This window comes from Ptychodera flava, chromosome 13 (genome assembly GCF_041260155.1).
Source record: "Ptychodera flava strain L36383 chromosome 13, AS_Pfla_20210202, whole genome shotgun sequence".
NCBI lineage: Eukaryota > Metazoa > Hemichordata > Enteropneusta > Ptychoderidae > Ptychodera > Ptychodera flava.
Window position 1 is genome coordinate 7,583,841 of NC_091940.1, and position 22,938 is coordinate 7,606,778.

At 36.4% G+C, this 22,938-nt stretch overlaps 1 protein-coding gene across 1 annotated transcript; it reads left to right on the top strand.

The window, feature by feature from the left end:
* The first annotated feature begins 16,667 nt into the window (after positions 1–16,667).
* On the top strand, positions 16,668–19,433 carry LOC139146969 (galactosylceramide sulfotransferase-like). Its single transcript, XM_070717824.1, has 2 exons — positions 16,668–16,804; positions 18,416–19,433. The coding sequence occupies exons 1-2, from the start codon at positions 16,668–16,670 to the stop codon at positions 19,431–19,433; spliced, it is 1,155 nt and encodes a 384-aa protein (XP_070573925.1).
* Positions 19,434–22,938: the final 3,505 nt, after the last annotated feature.

Sequence of the window (22,938 nt, forward strand, 5' to 3'; positions counted from 1 at the left end):
CGCTTAACGTCTCTTGTTCATGCAAGTACAACTACAAGGTATTACTCGTCAATGCTGGTTATGAAATCTTGTAAATACGACGACTTATATCTCAGGGCTGAAATTTTGCTATTTTTCCCGTTGACTCAACTTCCCTGAAATGCAATATTTGTTTCCGAATTAAAAACTGGACTTTTGTTCAGTGATTATAATGTTTTCACTGGTAAGAGGGAGGCTAAGACGTCAACACCGGAAACTCAAAGGTGACATCACTTCATGTATGCCATACCGAGTGAATTGAACACAATTTAGTATAGTAAGGTATACGTTACAACGGAAATCCTCGCTAACAAGAGGGAAGTACCTATGTAAAAATGGTGTTATTATCCGGCAGTATAAAATTGAAAACATGAGAATTTACTGTAGCTTCCGGAGTTAGCAGAAAATGACAGACACATACATTTATTAGTATAGGAATAGGACTGGGATTTTCCTGATAAGGTTGGCCATGTGCAAGAATTCAGACTGAGGGAAACTTTGCAGCAGCAAACTCCAGGAAAAAGTACAAACATATAGAATTCACCCAAAAGTGCCATGATGTTGGATGGAAGACACAGTATATTGCAGTGGAAGTAGGTTCCAGAGGGTTTACAAATGTGACTCTCCGTTCATGCCTCATGTGCATGGATCTCTAGAATAAGGAAATCATGATGGCTGTACATAGCATATCCGTGACAACCCTGAGAGCGACCTATACACTCTGGCTAGCAAGGAATAATAAAATCTTCGGAAGTTTGGACTTGGTATACAGACCGGAAGGAACAACAGCACGGCAGCCGGACAGGCAGGGTCCCCGGGGCCTAAGCGCCCACCCAACACCGCCCGTCCCAAGTCGGGGGCAGCTGTTTGAAGTTAAGGTGGTCAAAAAAGATGTTGGGCTGGGTACGACATCTTTAATTTTTACGCATGTCAAATAAAGGCGTTGTTGCAGACCAAGCCAGGAAGCGGCTCAAGATGGCCATGGTGTGAACCTCACTCACACTCGTACACAATACAAGTACCCTCGATGGTCTACCAACAGAGGCAAAGTCATTTCTCCCTGGACATTTCTCCTACAAAATCTGAAACGCCGTGGTAAACTGTACCAAAGCCATGTTATTTCCACTGTGAAAGTCATAAAGACACACAATTTGACAACTCTCAAGGTACGTAGTCGTACAGGTTACTTAATGTTTCATGCTCTAATAATTATGTCGCAAGCAGTTTTACTTTTCAACGACTGGGCAGGTGATGATGAAGGAAATAACCAGTACAAGACGACACAAAATACCAGACGAAAAAAAAATTGCATTGTTTCGAATTCCCTATGAGTGAACACTGCATCGGACAGTGTAAAGCAAATAACCGCTGAGCCGTTCATGGGTTTTTATTTGCAGTAAAAGTTCCACGGTAGGACTTTTTCGGTTGGAAATTTACTGTAATGAAATACGGAGATTCGCTCAATAAAAGGTAATTTGGTAATTGTTTTAGAAGGACACATTTGTATGGAAGAAATGATTTGATCGTGAGAGGGATGGTCAGAATTCTGACGAGCAACTCTTTGCCGAGTAAATAGATGATTTCGCCTTTCAAACTTCGACATTTTCTTAGATTTTGCATGGCATGCATACTTCCCCTTTTTGACAGCCTACATTCAGAAAGGTTGCAATCTCCAGCATTTATTTTGCTTTATATTTTCCATTTTAGCCACATCGTTCGAAGATTTTACAATCTATCCTTTGCAGTGTTGTCTGTTTGAGTTACATAGATCATACATATATGCTATCGTATGACATTCGACGTCATGACAGACATTTCGTTGTTGCTCAAGCGTAGATGAGCAGTGCAGCAGCTTGCCTGATTTAGGATCGGGGTACAGAGGGCTACGAGAAGGATAGCATTGAAAGGTTTTCAGGCCAATCAAATGGGCAGTGTATGTCCATTGAGGTCTCTAGAGATAAAATTCCGTGATAGAACAAGGCAATTACTATCACTTACAAATTTGCAGTTAACATTTTTTTGAATAATGTTTATATGTAATGCTTTCGATTGTCATTTTTCTTTTAGTATTTTCATGCTTATTTCCGATAACCTGGTAACAGCTGTTTTAAGAATGGAACACCACAAAAACAGGAAATATGAAACATTTATTTATTTAAAGCGTTTTCTTCCTATGTTGAGATATTTAAAAAGTGCGGTACAGATACGGCAGATTTGACTCCGAAATTATGAAAATATGCATCAAACATTCACTATTTATACCGTTCTGGAAAGCTTTTGGCAATTTAAAATTCTTACAAAAATATGTAACAGCTTCCGGACTATAGTAATGTTCTATAGTAGGTGTTCTTTAATAGCCCAGAATGGTTAGTACATTTCAATTTATCGAAGAATGCCATAGCGTAGGTATATGTCCCATGTCATACATTTTATTAGACGAACGTTGTAAGGCTATAATGTTATTGTTATTTGTTCATTAATTATATATGCATGGTATTATGATGTCTCGATGAGTTCAAATCACATTCGTTGTGGTTTCAAAGAAGAGTGATGTCCGAGCATTTGTTATATAGTGTTCTGGGTTTGTACATGATACTTTTTGTTGCTGAGGTCAAATGTGCAAAAATATGTGTCAAGTGTAAATTGAATTTTCTTTTTAAAATTCGGCTTTGTTGCTTTCGCCAGGACCACATTCAGATGACGTAAAAACCGGAAAAATATCGAATTCTCGGGGAAATGATGTTCTCCATTAAATCTCTAGAAAAATAAACTGTCTAATCTTGAAAGGCGGAAAAATCGTATGGTAGAATCCAGACTATTTCTTTCAGGCTGTAATGGGATATATATATATATATATATATATATATATATATATATATATATATATATATATATATATATATATATATATATATATATATATATATACCGTATTGCAATATTATATAATGTAGCCAAAACAAGGGACTATGTGCCCGAGGATAGGTGACCATTTGCCCGACGTAAGATGGGCAAATATGGTCTTCTACCTCGAAGGTACATAGTCCCTTGTTTTGGCTATAATATTTTATTACATGCCTCTCTTACACAGTTTTCACTCAAAAGATTTGTGTCTTTCGGCAAACGATAATAAAATGCTATATTTCAATATTAAACGAAAATCTGTTAAAATGGAACAACTTTCATCATAGAATGGCGCATTGGTATATTTAAACTACTGTTATGTGGTTTATGAATTTTTTATGCAAAATTGTCTAAAAACCGGATTTCCTATGCAAAATATGAAATTTCAAGATTTTTACATCCAAAAGTTGTCAAGTTGACAATAGTTCCGGTTCACTTTCAGTGAAGTGATGACTATGCGGCTGCGACGTCAACATCGAGTTGATTGAAACTTATGGAACTGCGACGTTCAATATACGAGGCCTGTAAAAAAGGATGAAAGACCCTGAAACACGTATTAACGGCACGTAGCTCTATTGCATATTAAATGAAGTTTTGTAATTAGTGATTTAACTCTGAAAGTACGGCGCTAAATTTGATGAAACCTGCCCCATATATCCGACATATATCTGATTGCTACCATCTAATGAACCTGTTGTAAACTCGTAAGCACAATCAGTTCACTAACTTCACACTAGTAAATGCTCCACAACACATTCAGATATCTCTCGGATCAGTATCTGCAGCAGATTTCATCAAATTTGGTGCAGTTATCAGTCCCAACGGACACCGTCCGGGGTACTTATAGGTTTGGTCGTGTCCGAGCGTGCGTCCGTCCGTCCGTCCGTTCACGCAGATATCTCAGAGATGCTGGAGCGATTTCATTCAAACTTGGTACAAAGATTACTTCATATTTCATACATATGCACGTTGATTTGTTTTCTGATACGATCCAATATGGCCACCATGCGGCCATTTTATTACGATTTTTCATGTACAGAGCCATAACTCATACATGTTTCAACCGATTTTATTCAAAGTTGGTACAAGGACATCGACCACTGTCGTACATATGCACGTCCATTTGTTTTGTGATACGATCCAATATGGCTGCTGTGTGCCCATTTTGTTACGATTATTTCTTATATGGAGCCATAACTCAGGCATATCTCAACTGATTTTATTCAAAGTTGGTACAGGGACATTAGTCTATGTCATACACATGCACATCAATTTGTTTCATGATATAATAAAAAATGGCCGCATGGCAGCCATTTTGTTAAAATTTTTCATGTCCTTAGCCAAAACTCACGCACGTCTTGACCGATTTTATTCAAACTTGGCATAAGGATATTGACCAATGTCATACATGTGCACATTGATTTGTTTTGTGATATGATCCAATATGGCCGCCGTGCGGCCATTTTGTTACATTTTTTTCATGTATGGAGCCATAATTCAGACATGTTTCAACCGATTTTATTCAAAGTTGGTATAAGGACATTGACCTATGTCATACATACGACGTCAATGTGTTTCACGATATGATCCAATATTGCCGCATGGCGGCCATTTTGTTGCAATTTTTTCATGTCCTAGCCATAACTCAAGCACGTCTCAACCAATTTATTCAAAGTTTGTACAAGGACATTGACCTATGTCATGTATATGCGCATTGATTTATTTTACGGTAAGATTGAATATGGCTGCATGGTGACCATTTTGTTACGATTTTTTCATGTCTGAAACCATAACTCAGACATGTATTAAGCGAATTTATTCAAAGTTGGTACAAGGACATTGACTTATGATATACATATGTACGTTGATTTGTGTCACGATATAATCTAATATGCCCACATTATGGCCACTTTGTTATGGGTTTTTTTTCATGTCGAGAGCCATAACTCTGGCAAGTCTCAACTGATTTTGTTCAAAGTTGGTACGTGGACATTCACTATTGTCATACATATGCATGTCGATATTTTAGACAGAAGGATCGAATACGGCTGCATTGTACATGTACAGAGCCATAACTCAGACGTATGTATTTCCACCCGTATAATTCAAAGTTAGTACAAGGACATTGACCTATTTCATACATATGCACATCAATTTGTTTCACGGCATCTAGCAGTATCATGTCAATCATTGAAGTTTCGTAATTAGTCTGATATGCCACTAAGTTAAAGTACTACATCAAATTTCATGAAACTTGGTATAGATGTCAAGCTCATATTGCTTTAACAGTAAAAAAGACATTTGTCAGTGTCATTTTAATTAATTTGTCATTGGATATGTTAAGAACTTTCCCAATTCGAGTGATATATCCACAAATACTTCGTCAAATTTGATGAAACTAGATACAGATGTTGATCTCATTGTGTTTTAAATAATAGTGCATCAAACTTTATGAAATATGGTACCGGTGATAATCTGTTAGTGTTAGGATAGTATGCAAAAATGTTTGGCAACATCCTGTCGATTAATTCCTAATGGACTCATTTAATGACCTTTTGTAATTAGGATGGCGGCCTACCTTGGTTTTGTTTTCACCACCATGGAACTCATTCTTGGCCATTGAGCGCCATCTGTATCAAAGTTGTTTTATCACAGACCTAATTAATGAAGAGGACTCTATCCTCTCTGAGGACTTTTAATCAAAGTACCCGTTAACAAGTTGGGACCGTGTCATCAACGATGACACGTTTCAGAGTTATATTACTAATTACAAAACTTCGTTAAATATGTAAATGAGCTATTTATTAACTTGACTCTGCCCAACGCTTCTCAGTGCAGTTAGATATCTATCAGATCAATATCTGTAGCATGTATCATTAAGTTTGGTGTAGGAATTTTAGAGTTATATCACTGATTACAAACGTTCATTAGATATTCAATTAAGCATATAATTGACATGACTCTCACAGTATCACAAAATGTTCTGAGGTTGTCATCTGTAAAAAGCTTTATGAAATTTTGTGCAGTATTTATTGATATATATGACACTTTCATTAATGCCTCCATAGGAAACCATTATATGAAAAAACAATGATAAAGTTCAAAACTTCATTATATGCAAGCCAGACTAACTAAAATCTCTTGCAATAGCGTACAGTACCTGTTTATCATTGTTAGTCATATACGATATGACTGTCCCTTCATCAGTAGCTCGAATGTTTTGATGTTCGCCACTGTTCATCAAAAAGAGACGCTAGAATCGGTACGTTGTGGTCTGACTGTTTTGTGGTTTGTTACTGAGATCGTTCGTGTTCGTTTTGTTTCCTCGTGTTTGACTTTTGAACGAGGATGTCTTTTATGTTGTTATTCTTTTTATATACTATGATCGGTTTTCTGGAAAAACTGTGGCGAGTGTTTGGTCGCTCTCTATATAATAAGCATTCTTTGAATAGGCTGGTTATAATATACGGACTGTAGGTCGTTTTATAGACAAGTTTTATCGTTACGTCATTAAATGTTCCTCTTATCTTTGTCGATAAGGTATTCCTGACGTTTAGTTACTATAATAGGTTGACTTTTTTTCTGATGACAGATATTTTTGTTTTTTCCGTACTCTTGTTGTGGACGTTTTCGTGTTAAAAAATTGACCTTTTTTGTGAAGTCCACCTCGTTATTGCCTGGGCGAGCATATCTAAAGAATTCACCTTTAATGAAGCCTTTGAACGTGCTACATGGTGACACGAATTTCTCTATAAATATTGGAATGCGTCAGTTGGTTTTGTACGGGTTTTAAACTCAAGCCTTCTCTCTCGATTATGTATCTTGCCTTTGAAACAACAAGGTCTAAGTATGAGATTTTGTCGATAGAGTGTTTAAATATTAATGGAATATGGAGTGCTGGGTTTTGCACTCCTGAACTCATGTTTGAAGGTCACTTTCTGTTCCTGTGTTCATCATATAAATGTTATCTCTAAAACGTTAATATACGGACTGAAGCTCGAATAAATTTATGATCGCAGTGAAGATTAAATATAATTTTTCCGTCTTATGGAATGTGATGTCAGTTCTTTCTGGTGTGGCTGGTGAGCCCATGCTGTATCAACAGATGTGTTTTAATATTCACCGTTGAATTCAAATATGTTATGTTTCAGAATAAGCGACAGTAAGGTTATCATGTACCTTGTTGGTGGTTTTTTGATATTCTATGTTGCCTGGTACAATTTAAGCGTCCAGCGCTATGGTTATGCGTTTATGGCTTCATTTTGTGGCATGTTTGTATACATAGATACAACGTCTAGTGTTACCGGAATAGAGTTTTCTGGTATTTTTATTGATTCTAGTTTGTTAAAGACGTTTTTTGTGTCCTTGACGTATGTTGGTCGCCTTTGGACGATTGGTTTTATAAAATACTCTAGAAACTCCGAGATTTGATTTGTAGGGCAGGAGCAGCCACTAATAATCGGGCGTCCTACAAACAATGTTCCTTCCGGTGGGGTTTTGTGTATTTTTGGTAGGAGATACCATTGTGCTGTGCGTATATGTTTGGTTTTCGGATCGGGGAAGCTGAAAGTCGTCTCATTAATGATTTTAGCGTTACACATGTTTGAATAATTTCGCAAGCTAAATCCACCATACGGTTACGTCGCCCTGTGTTAATAGTTCGCATTTTGAAGCTGTCAGTTACTTTCTTTAATGTAATTTGTCATGTTCACAGTTGCTTTGCCATTTACTTTATCAAAGGGCAATATTGTGATTCGTATGTTTTGGACAAATTATTCAGAGGGGGTTTTTCTGCTCGAGTCATGTTGTTTCTGATGTGGGTTTAAAACGGAATTTCTGCTATCTTAATTTAAGCTGCTTAGGGCGATCCGTGTCGTAATTAAAATGAAATTTTAAACAGAGAATTCAACAGTAGAGCTAACTTTCAAACACTAGAAAAAGTTCAACAAGTAGAGAACTTTAAAACAGTAATGAAATCTTAAACAGTAGAGAAATTTTGAACAGTAGAGAGAACTTTAAAACAGTAGAGAGAACTTTCAAAAAGTGCGGAGAATTGTCGTTTTCGTCCACGCTAGGTCTGGGTTGATGCCTATGGATGTTAGAAAGTATCTGTGTTTTTTTATGAGTTCTTAATAATAAAAACATAATCGGGAATGTATTCTTCCACACAATACATTTTTGAGACTTTTCATTTAACAGACAGTCCAACATATTTTATTATTTAATTTCAATCAGTGAGGTTTAGTTTCAAGTCCTACCTTTTAATCCCCAAATTCCTTCAAATGCCCCAATGTACCCTTGATATTTCAAATCCCACTTCAAGGGCTGTTTGTGAATGCAGTTTTTAAACAGATGAGAATACTGAACACATCACGTCGACGCTCTACCTCTGAATTGGTATCATATAGTGATTCCAGTTCTATACCCTTAGAATATGTAGTCCTAACTTTGAATCAGACTGTTTACCATTCCGAATACATTTCACTGCATCAGTGTTATATATATTTCATGCATTTTAGTGTAGTTCTGCATTTGGATCGCATTTGTTCAACTCTGAATTAAGTGTGAACTGCTCGCAATTATGTGTGTTTAGGCTGTAAACCTGTAATAGTGCTCATTGTCCTCTCTTATCCAAATCGCAAATCATAAAATCAACTGTTTCGTACATAGCTGAATAATTACAATGCTCATTGCTTTTGCATAGATGTAGTGGTCTGGTTCAGATCCAATGACCATGTATTGGAATACAATGTACAGTTGAAATTCCTCCTTTTCTGAAAAGCCTTCTTTTCGTGTGCATGAGAAAAGCTGCAGGTTGATTCGTGCGGTCTATATTGGAATTTAAATAAATTAAATACATCGCGTATTTGCTTTGTAACTATTTTCGAAGTGGGCAATATGGTAGGAAAAGACCCTATTCCAGGCATTGATAGGAGTAAAATATTTGCATAATTGCACACTAATGAACCTTCAATTGCACAAATTTTGTGTATCAAGCCGGACAAAATTTCTGGCCGGGGTGGCACAGAGATAGTAAGGTATGGCCCTTCCCCGCAGTAAATGGAACACACCTGAACATACACCCTAAAGCATCGATCAAAGTACGCGGCGACTTTCCCGGGTAGACTAGGACACTGCAATGGGAATTGTGATTGATCTAGAATCAACTATCAACTCAAGACTAACACAGGTATTATTTGGTGATCAATGTAAACAATTGAAAAACCACCGCGTAAAACAACATTAACTTCTATATCCCACTCTGCGAACGAGAAAGTATCTTTGTTTCATTTTTAGCTCACGTGTTCATACACGTTAGCTAATGTGGTAGTGATGTGTGTATGTGTGCTTGTATCTGTTTACACGATATTTCATGAACGCCTCAGTTGATGCGAGTCAGATTTGGTAGACAAGTACCAAATGCAAGTGGCAAGATTTTATAATATTTTCGTTAGTGTGTCTTGCATATTTCATGCTCATTTGCACAACTAATAATTCAAGAAAAAACAGACATACAATCAGAACGGCTGCACGGAATTGGATGAGATTAGCTACAAATGTTATTCACACAAGGATTTATCCCACATGAAAGACATAAAGGTGTGACATAAAAGTTAAGTGTGAATTTGCATATTTGATGGGGTTTCCTAATTAGGGATATATATCTGAATTGATTCGATCAAAATTGATGAGACTATGAAACATTACTGAAAGAAATTACGCATTTTTACTCCAGTCAATTTGTAATTTGCATATTAAATGAAGTTTCCTAATTAGGGATATATATATCTTGATTGCCTTGAACAAAGGTGACGTTATGCCGCATAAGTGAAAGATATTGTTATGTATGTCATTTTCCCCCACACTCATCATCACCTGAGTTTAATTAGTCTAGAACATTCCCCAGGTTACTACCCTCAACGACCTCACAACCTTGAATTCAATTTGTCATGTTTGGAATGTTCTGGAAATTTAATTAGTTGTGTAAGAGAGATAATTTTAGAACCATAATTAGCATGTCAATAAAAGTTCTAGATTGTTCTTATATGCTCTTATGTAAGCACAAGGGTATAAATAGGGACGTGCACAGCTGGCAGTCAGACATTTGGGATCGTGTCACTTGCGTGTTACTTCTAGTCTTTGGAAACTCCAGCAGTATTAACGTCAAGACTTCAGGACCTTCACTGCCACGCTGGATATATACTGTGGACATTGTGCAACTTCAAGCCTGCAAGTCAAAGGACTGTTCATTCACAGACTGACTGTTACAACTCTAAGACTGTAGCTTTGCCGTCCCAGCTGAGATAAGTTACCTGTACACTTTTACAGTTTATATTATATCCCTGAAATTTCGTTTTACACGGAAACTGCTGAGTTCACCCTTTTGTTCGTTTTCTGTCTTGTAACAAAATTTTGTATTTTCATGTCAATTAATTGATAATAAACTTTCATAGCTTGGCATATATAGCTTGAAGGTCTTGACCAAAGGCAATTACTCTTGCTATATAAAGTGGTGATACAATGACAGCAGACAAAGAAATTTAGTATTTTTATTTAATCTAATTACATATTTATATACTTAATGACCTTTTGGATTAATCTCTGGTGAATATTGTTCATGATGTCGATCATAACAGTTTCAATGAAGTTGCAAATATATATTGCAATATATACTCAAACACATGATCATTTTCAGTTCATATCTCGTTATGTAAGCACAAGTCCGTATGTAGTAGTAGTGTTAGTGTAAGAGCTTTGTGCGCTGCGAAAACGATTGAGAAGTGTCAGATCCAAAATTACTGGAGAGCCTTGACATGATCGGCTAAAAGGTGCAATTCGTCGCCAACATAGATATCCAAAAAAGAAAGTGCATGATGCTTTACAGTTGTCTTTGTAAATTGTAAAGTTGGTTCTCTCGATTTCCTTCCATGGTTATCTTTAACTAGTTCTTGAAAATGAAAAATAGGAAAGGTCGAGATGATTTATTTAGAGAAAAACTGATCAAATAAATTAACGTTTTATTCCTAGGCATCTTCTGTCTGATGTGTCTGTGGTAATTGATGGAGCTCATATAAATATGACTAGAAATCACATTAAAACTTATACAGCATTATAATTAGTCCGAAAACGTTGGAAACTGCCTATTTGGCTGTCCGTATTAGTGGATTAATTGATTAAGTCAACGCCACAGCTGTAGCACACGTAGTAACATAAGTCTCATGTTGCTACGTAGGGACAGCTATGGCATTGACTTAATTAATCCGCTGATACGGACAGCCGATTAGGCGGTTGGCAGTGTTTGCGGAGCAATCAAAGTGGTGTGCACACGTTGGAGAGGAGATAAGGTCTTGTAGGTAACTAAGAGAGCAGTCAGATGATTTGGAGTTGACATCTTTATTTGAAATATCCTAGTCAATATCGATAAAATCAGATAATATGAAATAAAATAAACCGTTGCACAAAGAACTCCGCCCATCCCTCAACTAAGGGTGCTGACCTCTATCCTCTTTTCTCGAATTAGTGCACCATCGTGTTATTGACCGTACAGAGAACGTGGATGGGGGACCGCATCCTTCGTCGATCTGTTATTCGAGAACGGCAGCCAGAAATATCTGGGGTGACAGAGGGCAACCCTTGAACTTTTTACTATGTAGTAGTAAATACATACAAAAGCGATTGGGTATTATGATTGATCTCTGCATTTTTATGTTACCAATCGAAATAAGGATAAATGTCAGCTGATTGAAACCAAACTGGAACATCTGTTAACGATTTCATTGCTTAACAAGGCAATCACGTGATTGTCAGGCATCTGCTGACTACCGTTATGTACAACCTTTGCCAATATAAGGGCGTATATTGATATGTAAACCGTCAGACCTTCGCCTAAGGTTGCCGGACAGATCTGAGAGAGTCTTTTGCTACTTCAGTAAAAAGGTGAGCAGTTTGATTTTACATGTAAAAAAGTGACGCCATTGTCTTTAAACAAGCCGACGAAGTGTTCGATCATATGTTTTTGCAAATTTGAAATCAAAATCTTGTAATGGCGTCTTGCTGTTATTAAATGTTTTCCAGCTTAACCTGCTAATTTTCAAACCTTCAGTATGAAAAGAGACGATCGATATTTGATGTATTTGTTATAAATCGTTCATTGCAGAAGGGCGTAAACACCTACTATTTGACAATATACAACTAGTGGCATAATTTGCAAATGAAATCCCAATACTCTTTTGTTGCATTATGTGCCTTCCGACAACAAAACTTTTCAGTTGATTGGTGGATGTTGACTGATTTAACCATCCGAAAACGTGATTTAAATACTCAAATTTCGCATAATTGTTCACTCTGAGCACTTGAGATGTCTAGTTTTTACATGCATAGCTGGTATTGGTAATTTTTTAATGGTGTAAACAATTTATCAGGCAAAACAAAAGTTATTTGTGTCATATAGCAATCTTTTCAATAATGAGGTACGTAGGCGTTTTCCGTTTATCGTTTTACATATGTGTTTCAATTCCATCTAAACTGAAGTGGCTCATTACAATTCTTCTGTAGGAAAAGTGAACGAACGGTTCATTATTTACTACACTAGGCTTTAGTAAATGGAATTATGATTCACACCTCTTAATTTGACCACATTTATGTAAATAAGAGTGAACACATTATATTTGTTCTCATTACCTACGGTATTCATGCGAACATATACCCCTGCCCATGTATATCATGTACACGCTTCTTCCCCTCATTTAGAGGATTTTCAAATTTTGTACATCTGTATAATTATTTGTCCCTAAAACTGACTTTTTAACCAGCTTTAGCTGAAAAATGCTATTGAAAAATGAACAGTAGTTTGCCCAGACCGATCGGATTAGGACCTTGCCGCTAATTGGTCGATAATAATGACTTTGGAAGATGTCGTCAATGGCTGTATCTCAAGCGATGCCACATGAGCGATGCTCGAGGAAAATATTACCAGTGTGTATGTGAAAGGCTGAACGGACTATAAGGAGGTCTGGGGTGATACTAATAGTGGGTGCGCAAGGGTTTGGAAACCTATGCATTATTAAAGTCGGTACAATAACATTTTAGTGCAAACAAGCATGCTGGTGTTAACATAATGCAACACTGAAAAAGTAGTTATTTTTTTACCAGATTACAACCAACAGATACGTTGTTGTTTTGAGCATGAAACACTTTACAAGGTCATGAGCTCATCTAGTGATGTTGGGATCGTTGAAAATTTACTATTTTACTAACTTGCCATTTATAGTTTGTGAATAATTTGTGGACAAACAAACTTCACAAGATTTCATATTAAGTTAAGTATTTACCAAAGAACTTCAAAAATCCTCATTCAGTCTGATTAATGATATTAAGTTTAACTTTTTAGGACTCTGCAAAAACCCATTTCTGAATGAGCCAACAAATAGAACAACTTAAAAGTGTTTAAAATGTCCATAATTACACAGAGGCAACTGACGAGTAGCCTGAGTATGAAGACACTGAAAGATCCTAGAAACGAATAATACTAAAAGATTAAAATAGACAACGAAACAGCAATAAATACAAGAGGATTAAAAAACACAGCATTACAAAAACAGGTCTAAAAACTATTGGCATGGTGATAAATTGAATATAAGTCGAACAAACCTTTTTACAATTTACTGATGATATGAATATCACAGACTGTTACTGGGAGACAATCCAAGCCTTCACCATACGATGTTACAATTTGATATGTACATGTATGACATATTTAAAGTTATAGCTTAGTCACTATTGTGCCATGGAAAGAGCGACCCTCGATATAAGTTAAAATTCTATTGAAGTAAACGTAAATGTGTTATCTAACGCCCAACTGTTACAGTGAGAATAGCTTCCCATCAATCTGTATACGGGCCAGATTAACGCGAAAGACGTTCTCATCTCTATGATTGTATTTCCTAATATAATCTAATTATAGGGAACAGACATCGCTGGTTGTTATGCTACATGTTTTTAGTGTCAGTAGTGTACAATAAAGAATGCTTCTTGCTGAATTTCTTGTGGATTTGCATTTTTCATCGCATTTCATATGGTTTTTGAATTTTTATATATTTCTGCGAGCACAAAATCATTGTAATACGATTTTTAAAGCCAGACAAATAAGTCTTTTTCCAAAGCAAGTCAACACAATTGCCGAGCAAATTTTTTAATGAATCATTACCAAACATTTATGAATCAATCGATAAAAGATAAGCTTATGTATAACTTGATTGAAACTACGGCTAGTTTTCAATCGGGTTCGAACCAACAACATACGGCATCAGTCGTCTAGCGGAGAGGCCACAGAGAGAACCGCTCGGCCAAATCTCCACTCCCAAAAAAGAGTGGTTCAATAGCCGGCTAAGTTGTTACATTTTTCTGACTGAGACCGCTCCACACGTGTAGAGTTCATGAAGCACTCACGCACGCATGCTCACTATCACATATCGCACATACAAACTTTATCGAGGCGAAACTAATACTGAATAATAATTGGGTAATTGGATATTTATATTTTTCAAATTTCTCAAAAGTATTAGGTGCCTATAACTTAATGTTGTGATATTACAAATTATCATAAAAACAAGTGTGTAAGTTATAAAGAAAAGCAAATCAGCTTACATTTGCAGATGAAATCGATATTACTTCACCATTCAGTTATCCCAAATTAGTTCTAATCGCGTTGTATACACCGCCGAATCAGTGTTGAAACAAGGAATAATCTTTTCAATTAATCTTTTCACTCTGTAATGAAACAAGAAGACTGTTACAGATGAAGTGCTCAGTTCAAAGGGACAGTTAGCTGCAGCATTGATAATATTTGTCAATGTTTGTTTCCCTGTGTCTCGTCTCACGGTGTGTTCCATATACTGGATAAGTTAAGTCCGCATTAAGCTTGTTGACACTTGCTGAACAGGTAGCCACAGTCTGAATTTAAATCCATTTATCAATAATGAAGATGTATGTAAACTGTACAGGTAGTGTTTACAATGAGAATCAGGTGAATGTGCTTTATGTAATGGAATAGAGAAATGTCAAGAACATAGTGTTTACAAAGTGAAAGCATAACAGGTGTACCATATCCAAGTGGAACAAGGAAGGGTCAAGAGCAAACGGAACAAACGTGATGAAAATGTGCTGTTGCCCCTCCTAAAGACAAAGTTCAATGTTTGAGCTTTGTCAGTTTACTTTGAAATAATGTTTTTTTTGTCTATTTGCCTATGTTCAAACGCATTAATGGGCTACAAATCCTTTACTGTGATTTTAGTGATTCCATATGATAATCACCAAGGAGACTGTGTTGCACTCTATAAAGTAAACAGCGTGCATCAAATGATAGAGATGTTGCACTTTAGTAAGTCTTCTCTCATTGGACTATAGCAAGTCACAGCATGTGGTGAACAAATATTACTATACAATGCATTGTTGCTGTGTTATAACATAAAGGAAAGAAGCTGGATCTCACGACGAGTGTTAATGTATAACTGGAACTTAATGATTGAATACGGAACCATAACTACGCCTAACGGCGCCGTCAACGATACATGAATCTGCCTGTGTGTCAGTTGGACCAAGTTAGTGTGTCCTCTGTTGAGTCTTGGTCACTCCACGGAGGAGTGACCGTGGTCCAAGTTCTCCTTCATTATTTTTTCCTGTGCGTTAATGTGTTCATTTATACAGCATCTTGGCTATGTCGGATGCCGACGTCATAGAGAATGTAATAAGACAAAACTTTGATTTACCGACATTACAAAAGATTACAAAAGTAGAAATTATCACATGCCCGTGCGTGGTTTGCTACAATTCTTTTGTTTTAAATCCACGCCATGAATAAATTAAAATGCTAACAACGGCTCAATATTACGATTGGTTGAAACACAATAGAACTGGGGGTAGTACGCAGAATACCTCCATGAGAAAAATTAGTTACTGGGTAATTCTTTCAAAAATGTGTAAATGAGCGAGATCATGTTGTCGATACTGTGCTGGTATTTCGTGGCGCCAGCATTGTTAGAGCCAAAACAAAGAAACGTCAGCTTGATCATTCGCGTCCCAGAACGCTTATGTATTTTGAGCGTGAAATATTACTATTCTGTGCGCCAATTTGGAAGATTATGACAGCTGCACAAGATCCTGAATAAGACTCCTCTGAGATAAAACTGGAGTGAGTCACAATTTCAACCCCATAAAACTAGCGCAAATCCCAACGGAGAGTGTTTGCGAATACCCCACGGGATTTCAAAGCAAATTTATTCCAAATCACCATAGTTGAAGCGGCGATAGGAATTTGTTTATTTTGAATTGTTTATCCTTAAGAGTATTTATTACCCCGAAACTACCATAATATGAATACCAGAATATACCAGAATATCCATAAACAAGTATATGGCGAAGTCTTTCGTTCATATGTTTTAGAATCACAGGACGTTGTTTATACATCATCATCGTCGTCGATGAAAGAAAAAGAATGGCGTAAAAAACAACCAAACATGTAAATGCCAAACTCTAAGGCGGAATGAAACCGGATGTCAAAGACCGAGAACTTAAATTTTTGTTACCGTCAACGAATCACCGGAAATTCTTCCACTAGTTCGCATATCTTTCAGAAACTGGGAACGATGCTGGTTCTGTCGGGCAATATTGGCTAGATTTCAACATTTTTTTTAATAGAATACCTATTTCATTGTTAAGCTTATGTATGTGTTACGCATTCAGGAAACATGGGTCGTTGGAAAATGAAGGTATTCGCTGCATTGAGTGGATTTACGCTGCTTGTTATCCTTGATGGCTGGACCTCTGTACTGCCTTGGCTAAAACCAGAACAATCAACAGACGAAGAAAGGGAAATTACGAAAACGTAAGCATTCCCTCATTACTGCTTGAGCTTCCTGTGGGTACCACAAAAGTGGTTGCCTGATGGGAGCACTTTTTAATTGCTTTTGATAAAAACCAATAAGGGGGGTTAACAATTTATTTTGTGACGAAGGTTTTCATGTCCGAATGCGTGACGCATTCATGCATAAATAATTCACTTCAGAATTCCAAGCTCTTTAGATGCATTTTAAACTGTAATAGCATTATTTCACTTATGAAATTAATTTGCATCATTTTCAATTGCAATAAAAATGTGCGCGAGTCCCATTGAATTTACAGACTGACATATAATGGATTCATCATATATAGGAGAACGATGTTATCACTACATTGTAAAAAGCATTATATCACTTTTGCGTTTTATGAACACACTCAATACACCTTCCCGTTTTGGATTTGACAATGTTTCCTTTCTGTTTACTGTTAACTTTTCGTGCATTTAAGTTTTCGATTTTACATGTTTGTTAATATATTTTCTTGGAATTCTAATCGATGTGGGCTTCATTTTTCTTTGATCACTATATTATCTAATGTATTTGCCCACTGTACCCTATCTAAAATATGTCTTAATCAATGTTATTTAAGCTCAGTATAAGGGCAGTGTGGTATGATATACCCATATTCTGCAAATATCTTACATATTTTATTCAGAATTTTCGGAAAAGTTCGTCATATGAATTCAGTAGCCTACCATAGATTTCTAATCTTAGGCTTTCCCTAAGCCATACAAGCAAATTATTTATTGTGCTAAAACTTAGCAGTACTTTAACGGAACATATATATTCATAGAGCTAAGCTGTATTTTTGTTCGTGCGCAGCCTTTCTACACTTAAGAAATTAATGTGCATAACATCGGTTACGTAAGTGTTTTATAGATACACCCCAGGTCAATTGTACAGTAAGTGTACGTGCATGGCTGAAAACAATATTATGACTCTTTTGTAAATTACTTGACCAGCAATTTCTATTTTGGCGGCCTGGAAATGAAGTATTTCATCATGGCTACTCTCTGAGAGCATTCTGCGCAAACATTTAGTCGCAAAATATTTTGTTTGGTGTAAAAATTTGTCCAATAAAATATGATATCAAGGGTGAGATCACCACCTGCTTTGTACCCTCGGACTGCGGCTTACTGATGATAGCCTCTCCTTCATCTCGGGCATCGCCGACATTACTGGAACGATCACCACTAATCGGATGGGCAACAATTCGGGCTGTTGCCCTCGCCACCTTGTGTTATTTTTTTTTTTTGTTATTTTAATGGCATAGAATCGTAGCTTACGACACATGTATTTTATGAGCATGCAAGGTGAACTTACTATTCAAACGCATGTGATATTGTGTAGGACTCGTTGATGTTCATGTTGCCGTATCTTAGTACCTAAAGTCTCTGTGCAAAATATCAGTGTCAGTGTGGTCATCTTACTATACAAAATTATAGATAGTCATTTCGTAATGCATGCATAACACTTTAAAACCCCTTGCACTCGAAAGTGATTACGAATGTGATGTGTTGCTTGCCCGGTACATGTGCACAACGGAGGAACTAACATGCAATGTTCACATCTTTAGTCTCGTAATGTAATTTTTACAGAGAGGAAAATGAAATTCCAACAACAATATCGCAAGGACTGACAGCCAATTATACCTTTCAACACCAAAAGAACGTAGCAGGTGCTCCCAAGGGAAATCTCTGTCAGCCGATCAACAAGTTCATTTTCGTCAAAACCGAAAAGACAGGAGGCAGTACACTTGCAAGTCTTCTATTCAGATATGGGCTTAAGAACAACCTTGTTGCAGCTTTGGACCCAGATGGATGGTTCGCTATAAAGTACAATAAGTCGTCTGAAGGCTATGCTGTCGTACACTACAACTGCACTGATTTTCCAGGTTACGATTTTATAGCCAATCACATCATTTACAATCGTGTTGCGATGGAAAACATCATTGAAAATGCAACATACATAACCATACTGAGATCACCATATACTCACATAAGATCTAGATTTTTCTTCTTTCATGGTTACAAACCTTTACGAAATTCAACAACAAAGTCAGGATCTTTCTTAGCGTACCTCAAATCCAAAAAAGACAAGTTCGATGGACATGGGACGGTATCTTGGGATCTGAACACTTTGTCACACAGATTTGGAATACTTAAGTCTGAACGTAAACTTCTAATGGACTCAATTAAGAAAATTGACAAGGAATTCGATCTTGTCATGTTAACTGAGTATTTCGACGAGTCCTTGATCTTGCTGAGAAAATTAATGTGCTGGGACTTCGAGGACATCTTGTACTACTCTCAAAAGGTTCACAAAACTGCGCTTCCGACAGTTACTATTGCAATGAAAAACATCATCGACAAATTATCAACAGTTGACATTCAGTTGTACAATCACTTCAACACGACTTTCTGGAAAAGAGTGAGAAATTATGACGGTGACTTTGAAGCCGATTTGACGAAGTTTCGCAAGTTAAAGAGTAATGTTACTGATAAGTGTGAGCTTGAGAGAAAAAGCGACTTCTGTAACTTGTTCATCATGGATGACTATCCTATTACCAAAGTGACGTATGAAAGACAACTAGAATGGATGTGTACCGACACATAACCTGCAAGGCAATGTACCATTTGAAACACATCGATGGGAAGGGCAAACCTACCTGTACAGTACATTTCAATCATCGAGAATACATTAAATACAAAGTGCCTTTAATATAAAAACAACTCTATGAATTATTCAATCAATGACATCTTGTCGTCCTTCTCCAAAATTCACGAACAAAATTCTGTCCCATACTGCTCTATATGCTGCAAAAAAGAAATTCCCTAGCCCTATTAGTTACCCTAGAATAATGTACGTGCATACGTACTGACTTGACTTAATCATTAAAAGACTCGCCTCAACAAGGCACTTCAGGCAAATAAATAGCAAACTCATCGTGTTGGTAGCTGCTGAGATAATAAAACGTCATCTAAGCAGTCTAAGGGCATCCAAAAATTTTGTCATAAATGTTTGTCCCATTCTTTTGCCCTATTGGTCAGCCTATTTGTTTAACTATTGTAGCATCGCATATCATGTACATTGTATCCGCTATTTATACGCATGTACTTTTTTCGAGCTCTCAGAGGGCTCTGATGTAAATTACGATTTGATTTGTAACTCAGATTACCCTCTTTAAATAAAGTCTAATAATAATAAAATTAATATAAGTATTATATAGAAATAATAACGCGAATAATAATAGGTTCAATTTCCGTGAAAATTTCACCATAAGGGTATTTTGGGTCGAAAAGACCAAATATGATATCGATTTCACTGCCTATGTTTCCATGGTAACCATTTTAGGGGTTGAAAATTTCAGTTTTTCTAATATCCAATGAAAAGTTACTTTGATTGATATGAAAATTATCTAGCGGGGGAGTTCGGGTCAGAGAACACAAAAACCAGACTTATTTTAATGTTTTGAGTTGCCATGGTAACTATTCTGGGATTGAAAATGTTACTTTTTCCCTAATTCCTATTAAAGAACTATTGATTTTTGTAAAAATTGATAATAATGTTTTTTCTGGTTAGCACACCAAAAAAAAAAATCACACTCATTTTAATGTGAGATGTTTCCACGGCAACCATTCAATAGTAAAAATTACCAGTTTTTCAAATTTCCATCTAAAATCCAGGAATCAACAGAATGTGTTATTTCAAAGGGATATTTTGGGTTAGAAAGACCAAATATCCAGTGTAAGAATCCAGAAATCAACAGAAATATAATATCAAAGGGATATTTCGGATTTAAAAGACAAAATGTAATATCAAATTTTACTGCCCTGTGTTCCATAGTAAACTATCAGCGTTTTAAAATTTCTATTTTTTTCCTAAGTCCATTAAAAGTAATCCCAGCTACTATGCAAATGCTCTCCTAAGTGTATTTATAACAGCATGAACTCCATGTTCATTATTGTTTTATGTTGCCATTGTAACCATTTCGGTAACCACAGTTTTTTTATTCAAAACCATAGACCCTCGAGAGGGTCTATGTTAAAACATAATTCACTGTTTTTTATTTATTTATGGATTTCAAAGTAACAACTTTTAACATGTGTTCTATAATAATAATTGTAATTTCTTTGCCTTCATTCTAGAAAGAATAATAAAGATAATGTATATTGGGGCCATTTTGGTCAAAATTATGTTTTCCGTTAATTTTAGTGTCATTTTTCAGGCATTTTAATTGTGTTTCATGCAGTCATCCCAAATAAGTGTTATATAGTATATTACTAACTTGTTATGCATTTATCGAATTAATATGCCTTAATTTTAAGTGCTGAAATTAATTCTACTAGTATCCAAACCCAATCCTCCTTATCACCCAATGTACCATTATATTTATCACAAGCAGTAACAGTAGCGCACAGTTTTTTTTTGTTTTATTTAAAACATAATTCACTGGTACTTATTCATTTTATGGATTTATAATTAACGACGTATAATAATGTTCATTTTATAATAATTTATTTTGATTTCTTTGCCTCATTCCAGGAAGAATAATGAAGACAAATTATATATTTCTGATTGTTTAACTGAAGTAAAATTATGGCCATGTAGTGGTGCATTATTTTTTGTGTGACCTGGTGTGACTCCATAAATTCTATGATTCTTTCTGATGATTAGCTAGATCTCCCCTTTCCATGGTAGCAATGGCTAAATTTGAAAATGATCTCTGTATACCTTTAAACGTTTTTTTAAAACCCAGCAGGCCGAGAAAAGGGGAAATTTTACAAGTTAAATTTTTCATGTTTAATATTGCCCAGGGCTCGAAATAACTTTTTTCCCTGGTAGTTCACTTGGGAAACCATATTCTGAAGTTAGTAGCCCGGTGACACTGGCTGGTAGCCCCTGCATATTTTAGATAAGGGGTATGTTTTTCGTTAACCAGACAAGAAAGGGCTATTTTACAAGGTTCTGCCCATGAAGTGAATTTTCTAGTCTTTTGATGTGTATACTTGCACACCTTTAATGCCCAAGAAAACGGGTGTAATGGACGACAGTGAGACTCAAAAGTTTGTGACCTATAAACAACCCGTTTCACTCTCACAGTTGTATGCAAATTTTAAAAGTCGCCATGACAACATGACAACAATATGGCCTTTTCAGCACTGAGACATACTGTAGCAGGGCTAAGATTAGACCATGGCCCTTCTGTTGAAAGGAGGCATAATTTCCGTGTCATTTAGATTGATACATTATTATCATAATGCAACGAGAATGCGTTTTTATTGGCCATCGTTTCCTGTGCCTGTCATTCAAGTACGTCAGTTCAGATATGGAAACTTTGTTTCAAAGTTCCACCGCACGGCCGGTCGTCTCCAGAACAAAGTCATACTATGGCAAATTTCTATGCCCAGCTGGGTCTGACAGCATTTATCTAGCTCGTCCTAAGTGACGGACGCATCTTTCAACCTTCGGCTTGGTGAAAAAAACGCATTTATTGATTCGCCAAAAGCCTGTGGACTCGCTTATTTTTGCGCAAGTGCTACATGGACATAGGAAAAAGTGGTTGAATACTCACTGTTTCAGTGAATCCGCCATGATGAGAGTTCTCAAATCAAAAAATGTTGCCGAGCTCGAATACAAATGTCTTCAATGTCATTGTTATACAAAGTTAGCATTCCAAAGTCTGTCACCCTGATTTTTTTTCAAAGTTTGGAGAAGGCGGCATTTCAATCTGTTTGATTGAACGACGTGAAACGCAAAATTCCATCGCATATTATCTGGCAAAATGTACAGAAGAAATACTGTATACCATCGCTCCAGTTACGTATAAGATTATATTCCACAAAATGGCCACAGGCGGCGTGAACTTTCTGAAAGGATTTCCTTAACGTCCTACTTGTTACCTTAGGGACTCACTTGTGATGTCCTGAAAAGTATTCTCTGCAGTAATTCCAGTTTCTGTCAACATGCAAAGCTCAACGACAAGATTTTAGCACGAGACGCAGTGTACAGACTACACATTGACGCGCAGGTAAACTCAATTGCGCATGCTCATATTGGCAGACTAGACTGGCAAACGACTGCGCACGTGTGAAGGTATATTTGCAGCAAATACACTGGC